Source organism: Tamandua tetradactyla, chromosome 5 (assembly GCF_023851605.1).
Source record: "Tamandua tetradactyla isolate mTamTet1 chromosome 5, mTamTet1.pri, whole genome shotgun sequence".
NCBI classification, from domain to species: domain Eukaryota; kingdom Metazoa; phylum Chordata; class Mammalia; order Pilosa; family Myrmecophagidae; genus Tamandua; species Tamandua tetradactyla.
This window is the reverse complement of record NC_135331.1, coordinates 142,433,440-142,442,829: the sequence shown is the minus strand read 5'-3', so window position 1 is coordinate 142,442,829 and position 9,390 is coordinate 142,433,440. Positions and strand designations below refer to the sequence as shown.

The window sequence follows — 9,390 nt, the reverse complement described above, 5'->3', positions numbered from 1 at the left end:
GAGGTATCTTCAACTTTATTATTTGAAATCTACAGTTGCAAAGTGGTTCAAGGTCATTTCTCAAATATTGCTGCACAATTCATGGACACATATTTAGAAAACTTACAAAAATTTTGTTTTAAAAAATTATGATCTAATAGGATTTATCCTATTTTACTGGCCAAGCCTAAAAACATATCCCAAATGCACTTTTCTCTAATTTTCACTTATAAGACTTATGTCTTATTGACACTGTTTATTTATAGCTAATCTGTATATACATAGAACCAAGTGCATTATTTTACTGCACGATCTTTGTAAAAAGGCTATGAGGTTTTAAAATATATTTTGTATTAAATACTTATTATTTGTAAACACTAAGGAACAAACATACCCCTCCTCTGAACTTCCAGCTGTTGTTTGCTTATAGTTTCTTAAGGTGAAGACTCATATTTCTTGTTGAATCATTGTGTGATGTTGCACAGGCTCACCTGGTCACATTACCCCCAAACAGGTATTTGTTCTTTGGTCATAAAGCATTTCATCAGTCAGGGTATTTCCTAAGCACCCAGTAAGAGGGGCCCACTTCAGGGCAGGAGTTCTCATATCTGGACTTGAAAGTGACTTGGAGTGATTTTTGGGTAAGAGCTTATTTACACATGTCTTACGAATATCATTCTGAATATCACTTAAAATCCCCTCTGGATTTCCATAACTGTGTATGTGTATATTTGGTGCAATTGGGATAAGTGAAGTACTGGCGTTTTGCTAGTGAGGGACAGTTGCAGGTTTAGAATTACGGCTTATGTTAGAAAATTCTCTTCTCATATACCTTTATTTTAAGGTGAAGGAAAGAAGGAAGAGAGGCAGAGGTGATTAGATCAGCTGATTAGGACCATGCTTTTATCCAATATTTAACAAATCTAAATGTCCTCAAGCTCTTTCTCTTCCTAAGGTGAATCTATTCTGGGTTTCTGGTTCTTCCCTCCCCATTCTCCCCTACTCCTTGACTGGATTTTGCAGCCTCTGACCTTTCTCATTATCTGTTGCACACAGTTCGTTCCCTGATTCATCAAAGGCACACGGGTGATTTAAGTGAGAATGCTACCCTTGTTTAGTCCATTAAACTCATGATAACAATAGGAGCTTATAAAAGAAAAAAAAGAGAGAGAGAGACCAGAAATAAAGCAGAGATTTGCCATCTATGAGTTTGGGACCGCTGCTAATTATGGAGAGAGAAGACTATTAAATATCACTTTATAGGGCAACTTGAAGGAGTTGGAAAATGCTTGACTTGAGGTGAAAGAACCTAGGTCCAAGCCCTATCTGTATGACCTTGGACAAATGAACCTCTTTCTGAACTTCAGTTTTCTCCTCTGTAAAATGGGGAAAATAAGAGCTGCTTTACACACCAAAGAAATTTGTAAGTATCAAGAGAAAATGCACTTCAAAACCACTTGAAAATTGTAAAGTTCTATGTAAGCATAAGTTGTTTGATAGATTAGAAGGGAAAGAGAAGAAATTATTTCTATAGTTTAAATTTTTAATAAAATTTTGTAAAAATTTGGATGTGTAAACTAAAGATGACTGGCTTTTCCCTCATAGAGCCCATTTTAATTTCTGTTTTTGGCTATTCCCTGTGTTGCTGACCCTGAGTGATGATGTCATTCTCTTCATTTTAATGCTGTAAGCTTCAACTTCTAGGAGCCAGGTCCTGCAACGCAGATTTGAACCTCCCTTGAAAAAAAAATGCAGTTTCAGGCATTAATAGCGAGGAGAATTTTGGGCTATTGATACAAAACAAGGCTTACTGCCCAAAATAAAAGAGCTATTAAAAGAAAGCTTCCTTGGCAGTGACTTCCTGCAGAAAACTTGATCCGACCTTCAACTGCTGGATAAATTACTTTCATTTTTAAGATGTATCCAGAAACCACATTGATATCTTGGTCACCTAGAAAAATGCATACATATATTTAGCCACAAAAAAAAGTAATATTAGCAATGGAGAACAATTTATCTAAAGTCTCTTGTACTTATAAAAGGGAAGATACTCCTTTCATAAACAGTTAAAGTGCCACAGGAGACAAGAACACTAGTGATCATAAGTACAAAGGATTGGTTTTTCATGTTCCAGATGTGAAATGTACCCATTGTTCAAAATTGGATAACTGGGGGGAAGAGAGTTATCTCAACTCTGAAATGTTTCAAGGAAGAGGCCATTGACAGCTGTGCTGGTGTCAGACTGTATGTACCCCCAGAAAATGTTCTTCTAATCCACTTTTGTGGGTGCAGACCTGTTGTAGGTGGGGCCTTATGATTAGTTTGTTTTCATGGAGATGTGACCCACCCAGTTCAAAGTGGGTCTTAATCCTTTTCTGGAGCCCTTTATGAGAGAGAGCTGAGAGAGAAGCTAAGATGAAATCCAGAGAAAAGCCTCTGGGGGAGAGAGAGCCATTGAAACCAGAGCCCAGGAGAAAAGGACCTGCACACATTGCCACATGCCATGTAACAGAAGAACCCCAGAGTCAGCAGGCTTCCTCCAAGAAGGTATCCTCTTGTTGATGCCTTAATTTGGACATTTTCACGGCTTTAGAATTAAAACGTGTAAATTAATGAGTCCCCTTTCTAAAAGCCAGTCCATTTCTGGTATACTGCATTCCAGCAGCTTTAGCAAACTGGAACAACAGCATAGCCTGTCAAGCATTCCATTAAAGAACTGGGTCAAGGACAATTAGTTGAGGGCTATGGCTTCTTGCCTGTTCAATAATTGTTTTCATGACTGATGCTGAGACAATGGACATTTCATTTGATAAGTACCGTCTGCCTGTAACCCTAACAAGTCCAACAGAAACCAATGGGTACCCAATAGAATTATATTTATAAAAAACTCTAATACTTACAAAAGAACTTTTCTCTCTGCAGTGATTCTCACCTTTGGCTCTTATGCCCTAGAATTATTAGCAGAGATTTTTAAAAATTTTGATGCCTGGGTCCTATCCCAACCCAGTTGAATTATAATCTCTTAAGAGCTAGGCCATGGCATTGGTAGTGTCTTTAAAATGCTCCCCATGTGATTCTAATGTATAGCCAGATTGAGAACCCTCAGGTTCAGAACTCCCTCAGTCCCCTGCATGGGCTCCATTTTTACAACATTGGTCAGTGTGGGGTTGGGCCAGCACAATAGTGTGAGGTGATTCTCAGCCATCAGCTTCTTGGTGTCCTATGGGGCTCAAGAGGACAACCTGCTTTCAAACCTGCTGTGGTAGTTTGAAGTGGCATGTATCCCAGAAAAGTCACTTTCTTTTAATCCATTCCTGTTGAGTATAAACCTATTGTAGGTTGGACCTTTTGACTGGGTTGTTTCAATTGAGATGTGACCCACCTCATTCAAGTTGGGCCTTAATCTATTTTACTAGAGTCTTTTCTAGTAAAGGATGAGGGACACATAGAAAACCCAGAGAAGCTCACAGAAAAATGCCCCAGAGAAGCTAAGAGATGAAATTCAGAGAACACCCAGAGAAGATGAGAGACAGAACAGCCAGAAGCTGAAAGCAATGAAACACAGGCAAGAAGGACCAGCAGACACCACCATGTTCCTTTTTATGTGACAGAGAAGTAGGCGTATAGGTAGCTGGCCTTCAGAGTCTAGGTGTTGTCCTGTTAATGCCTTGATTTGGACATTTTTCATGACCTCAGAACTGCAAACTTTTAAGTTAATAAATCCCCATTGCAAAAGCCAACCCATTTCTGGTATATTGGATTCTGTCAGTTTTAGCAAACTAAAACACCTGCCCTTCCATCTCATCTTGGAATGACAAAATAGCCAGCCCCTTTCCTCCCAGGAAAGCTGATTCCTATAGCCTGGCTCTACCCTCTTTGGAATAAGGAGCTAAAATGCAAGGCCATCCATGATAAGACTGAGGATGAACCTGGCTGTATTCCTTCCCTGAGATGTGAGAAGCTGTACAGTTTTGTAAGCATGCTGGCTTCTGCCCTAAGGAGAGGAAGGGGAAGTGTGCCCCAAGTTAGTAGAGTTTATGAACCTGAGGAAATGGGTTTTTAAAGTGCGACCGGGGTACAGTGACTCTCAGTGCTGCTGAAAATATCAATTGTGGTCAAGTATGGTTATTCTTATAATTTGCTACACCAATCCAGTGTGCTGAAAGGGGTACCCACACCACTCTTACCAAGCTGTTCACACTAAAAACTTCTCTAAGAAGGAAAAATTAGATCATTTAATATGCTGATTTTCTACTTCTAACCTACAGTTCTAATAGATGTGATTTTTATATAAGCACAAAACTGATTTCTGTTTTACAATTTTAATAGCTGTTTATATATACTTCACAAAGTATTAAAACTTTTTTTGGGGAGGTGGGGTGGGAGTACTGTGTGGACTGGGAATTGAACCAGGTTCTCCCACATAGCAGACAAGTATTCTACCATTGAACCACCTATGCACCTATTTTAAAACACTTTTTACTTAAAAACGTCTTTTTTCCTGGCGTTGGATGTTTTGGGTTTTGTGCTACTCTTTGATGGTTAAGTTCATGTGTCAGTTTGGCTAGGTTATGGTGTCCAGTTGTTTGGGTCAAGCAAGAACTGGTCTGACTGTTACTGTGAGAATATTTCATGGACTTAAATCTTGGTATTGATTGCATCTATGGCTAATTACACCTACAATCAGTTTAGGACATTGCCTTCAACACTGAGAGAAATTTCATCCAATCAGTTGAAGGTCTTTAAGGGAAAACTGATGATTTCAGCAGTCAGAAGGAAGAATTTCTACCTCTCCTTCAGTCATCCAGCCTCTCCTAAGGAATTCACTGAAAATTTTTCATTGGCATTCCCAGCTTGCAGTGTGCCCTATGGAATTCGGACTTGTTTATCCCCACATTGAGCCAATTCCTATACTCCCAATATGGGATATATAAGTTAAATCATTAATATATTTAATTTCTTGGTTCTGTTTTCCTAGACAACCCTGACTAATGGAGATTTGGTACTAGGAGTGGAGCTGCTACTCTCTCAGGTACAGAGGAGAAAACATTGATCCATAGATGACTCTTGGATCTTGAAATCAAATGGAATTTGTGCTGCTAAATTTTTTAACTTGTCTGGGGGTGCATGACTCCTATTTTCCTTCTAATTTGTCCCCTCTATAATGGCAATATTTAGCCTATGTCTGTCCCTTCATTGTATATTGGAAACAGATAACTTGTTTTCTTGGTTTCACAGGTTTATAGACAGGTGGATTATGCCCAAGGACAGAACACACCCATAACCTATTTTGATGAGACTTTGTACTTAGCATTTTTACTGAAATGACTTAAACTTTGGGGATGGTGTAATGGACTGAGTGTATTTTGCCTGTGGGAAGAACATGTCTTCTGGGGATTTAGAGGGCTAACTATGGTGGCTTGGAGATAGTAGTTCTTAAACTTACTCCATTCCTGTGGTTGTAAGCCCATTGTAAATAGGACATTTTGATGAGGTTATTTCAGTTGGGGTGTGAACCAACTGATTTAGGATGGTTCTTAATCCTATTGCTGACAGCTTTATAGAGAACGCCAGAAAGAGAGAAAGTAAGTGTGCAGCCTGAAGCTGAAAGTCAACAGAACCCAGAAAAGAAAGGAGAGCCCAGGAGAAGCTGCCATGTGCAGTGCCATATGACAGAGAAACCAAGGATCAACAATCACCAGCAGCCGGCCCCAGGACACCAAAGTCTTTGGGGAGAAAGCATCACCACAATGATGCCTTGATTTGGACTTCTCCTAGCCTCAAAACTTTGAGCCAATAAATTTCCATTGTTGAAGCATGGTATTTACTTTGGTAGCCAGGACTAAAATACTCCCCAATGCTGTGCTGTTGTCTTCCAACAAGCAACACAGGAGGGAAGTCAGCAATATAAGGGCAGGATCTGGTTTCTGGTTTTGCTCTCCTGGGCACCATGAGTAACACACCTTTTCATACCAATTGTGTTGTTCCTGAGTACCTTTGGGGTAGGGAAGATGGGGAATGGAAGAGACATGTGTGCTTACCAGAGTCATGTTTTAATAATTCATCTTTTATCATATGGAATCCATCTCCACCTTTAGCAAGGAAGCTTGGAAGAATCACCTTATAACTCTCGTCCATTTTGAGAGGCTCATAACTGGGTACTCGACACTGGGTGCAAAGAACATCTATACTGACCACTCTGTCTCCAGGTTTTTGGGAAAGGTCATAAACCACATGGATTCCTAGAAAAGAAATGAGTCCATATGTTTTCATTAAGTCCAAAGGGAGACTTCTGGTTTCCAAAAAAGGGATTTTGGCCAGGATCTCAAATGAGATCAATGGGCTTGATTTTCATTTAGTGTGAGCTTGAGTGACATTTCATGAAGAGAGCAAATGTGACACTGCAGTTCCCTTTCTCTGTTAAATTTATCCTTCAGTCCTTCCAGGAGATCTGAGAACCATTCAACGAAAACAGAACAGGCAAGGGATGTCACTGAGGGGAAAAACCATATCTTTTGTTGTACTTTAAAATCCTGAATTAATTGGTACGGTATTTTGGCTCATTGACTCTGAAAATGAGAAACACATAGGAGGCACAGAACAATTGTTAGAAGTTTGAAGACTACTAAATGGTAATAACTTAGGATTGGGTGACTTTCTCAAGCAGTACTTTGCTGGAGTATCGAAACACTGCTATTCCCTTAACTCTCATCTGGAAAAATATACATTGTCTGGGTTATCCCACTGGCAGCAGAACAGGGCCTCACTGCCTTCCAAAGTTAGTCCCAATAGTGAGAGGTCCTGCAGAGGGAGGACCTGCAAAGAAATTATAATGCAACAGGACCTGTCAGTGGGACCATGCTCTAAAGTTGAAAAAATAAGGACAGAATATAGTACCAGAGTAAAAAATGATTATTAACCTAAAGATGAATTCATTCTACTGCTGAATTAAATATTAATAAAAAGCATTTCATAGGGTTTAGCAAATTGTGAAGCATTTCTTTACAATCAGTCTTCACTGTAATTTGTGAAATAAGCAAGGTGGTTTTTTTTTTTTCTGCAGTCAGAGGTGTTGAGGTCTTGTTCCAGGTCACAGTGGAGCTAGAACCAGGTGTTCCAGTGCGTCGATGCAGCAGGCTCCCAGAACTTTTCCTTGTTAATACTAATGGACACTACATTCCTTTGGACCTCTGTATGCTTCCAGGTAATTATAAATGGAATAGATGAAAACATTCAGAATACTAAATGTTTAAACAACCAAGATTTTAATAAAAACTGGACCTCAAGGCAGCTGCCCCACTTAGAATTTAGAGAAGGTCACTTCCTGCAGACAGCCCAACTGACTCCACACAGACCTGGCAAGTATCACTCATGCCCAGAGCTTTGGAGCTTTGACCCTGACCTGATCCCAGTGGATGTGGGAGCCCACAGCATTTGGAAGGCATATACATTATTGCTGACTGGAGGAAACCCAAACAAGCCTGGCCACGGAGGTCTTGGTAAGAGGAGAGCTGACCTAATGAGCAGGAAGTCATTTATCATTTTGGATGGTGCTATGGGTTGAATTGTGTCCTTCAAAAAGATATGAAATTCTAATCCCTAGTACCTCAGAATGTGACCTTATTTGGAAACAGGGGCATTAGAAATGAATTAGGAAAGTTAAAATGAGGTCATCCTGGAGCGGGATGGGCTCTTAATCCAATAACTGGTATCCTTATAAGAAGAAAAGACAAACAAAAAGCCAGGTGACAGTAGAGGCAGAGATTGAGTTATGCCTCAATTCAAGGAATATCGGATTGTTGGCCACCTCAGAAGCCAGGAGGGGGATCCTTCCCTACAGACTTCAGAGGGAGAATAGCCCTTCAGATACTTGATTTTGGATTTCTAGCCTCCAGGACCATGAGACAATATGTTTTTGTTGTTTTAAGACATCTATTTATGGTACTTTGTTAACAGCAGCTCTAGGAAACTTAGATGGGCTGGCCCTGTAGGACGATGACTTACCGCCCACCTGAAGGAACTCTCCTGTGGACTGACCGTGGCGGTGTACGCTGTGTTCAAAGGCCTTCTTCAGGGTGGAGCCTTTTAGCTGGACCAAGTCAAAGGTGCCTCCAAAGGGCAGCACAGCAGCTAGGTTCTCCCAGGTAATTGTTCCTGAGGATAGTTATAGATAAGGCAAGAAGGAAAACAGCTTTAGAAACTGCTTTCAGCAGTTTCCCTTAGGGCTGTGGGAGGGGATGAGGGGGAAATGGAGAGGCTTTTAGAGCAGCATCAGCTGTGTATAAAAGCTGGACACTTAGGGAAGGAATGAATTCGAGGCCTCTGATCCTACCCTCCACCACTGGGCAAGATGGTGGGAGCTTATAAATGGCTATAACAAAAAGTTGACCATGCTTTGCCTTGGCTCTCCTGACTTGAAGCTGGATATCCAGTGGGTTGTTAAGCATTGTTCAGTTCCTCCAGATAGGTACTATGTTGCTACTATCTGTCCCTGTTGTCTGACAATGAAATGAGCTTGGGGCTTCATTGGGGATTCATTCATACTCACTGGTTTTGAAGTGTATGAGGGAATGCTGCAAAAATGTCTTGGGTATCTCCAAATAAATACTAAAATAATAATTTAATCCAGTGGTATGTCTTCCAGTACAGAAGATTGGTGGTTTTGTTTTTTTTTTTAATTTTTTTATTTGCATGGGCAGGTACCGGGAATCCAACCTGGGTCTCTGGCATGGCAGGCGAGAATTCTGCCACTGAGCCACCATTGCAACACCCTATTTTTGTTTAATTTTGCTTCCAGATGCTGAGGTGAAAGCTGTCAATATTTCCTATAAATCAGCAACAATTAGTATTTAGCTTTGTGAGTCGGAAATTTAGATCATGCTTGGGTTCCACTAACCCTAGATGCTGCCTCTCTATGCAAATATATACAAGAACATACAAACATGTGCACACTTTGGGTTAGTCACTAGACTTGAAAAGCGGCTAACTCAAACCTAAAGGACTGACATTCTAGTATATGGTTGGCAGCAGAAATGAGCTGAGGCTTCCATGGACATTGAATGGTTGGGACTGGAGACCCAGTGAGAAAGCAGCACTAGAGAGAGACCACTGTGAGCTGAGGATCGTGAGCCTTGGGAGCTTACCATTGTTCCGCTCATCAATGGGTGATCGAATGCCCCCTCCATTTATAATGCACATGGACACATGGTTCCAAGACATTTCGTCTGGATGTCTAAGGTTGTTGTTAATCTGCAACAGTAGTACAAATTTACATTAGTTATTTTGGTTTTCTAACTTAGGATCAGCTCTAGGAGTTTTAGTTCTGAGGAAATGAAGCTACTATGCCCCTGCTCCTGTGTTCCCAGAGATATTGCAAATATAATTAGTCAGAACTAGATTTATTTTCTGAGA

The 9,390-nt window shown here is 40.5% G+C and overlaps 1 protein-coding gene across 1 annotated transcript in view; it reads right to left on the bottom strand.

Moving 5' to 3' along the window:
* Positions 1 to 9,390, bottom strand: part of NT5E (5'-nucleotidase ecto) — a 64,379-nt gene continuing 54,989 nt past the window's right edge. The window contains exons 6-9 of the mRNA XM_077162356.1: positions 9,123 to 9,228; positions 7,984 to 8,133; positions 6,021 to 6,221; positions 1 to 1,930 (exon numbers count right to left, since the gene is read on the bottom strand). Coding sequence (XP_077018471.1) covers positions 1,767 to 1,930; positions 6,021 to 6,221; positions 7,984 to 8,133; positions 9,123 to 9,228 — 621 coding nt within the window. The 3' untranslated portion in view covers positions 1 to 1,766. The remainder of the gene's footprint in view (positions 1,931 to 6,020; positions 6,222 to 7,983; positions 8,134 to 9,122; positions 9,229 to 9,390) is intronic.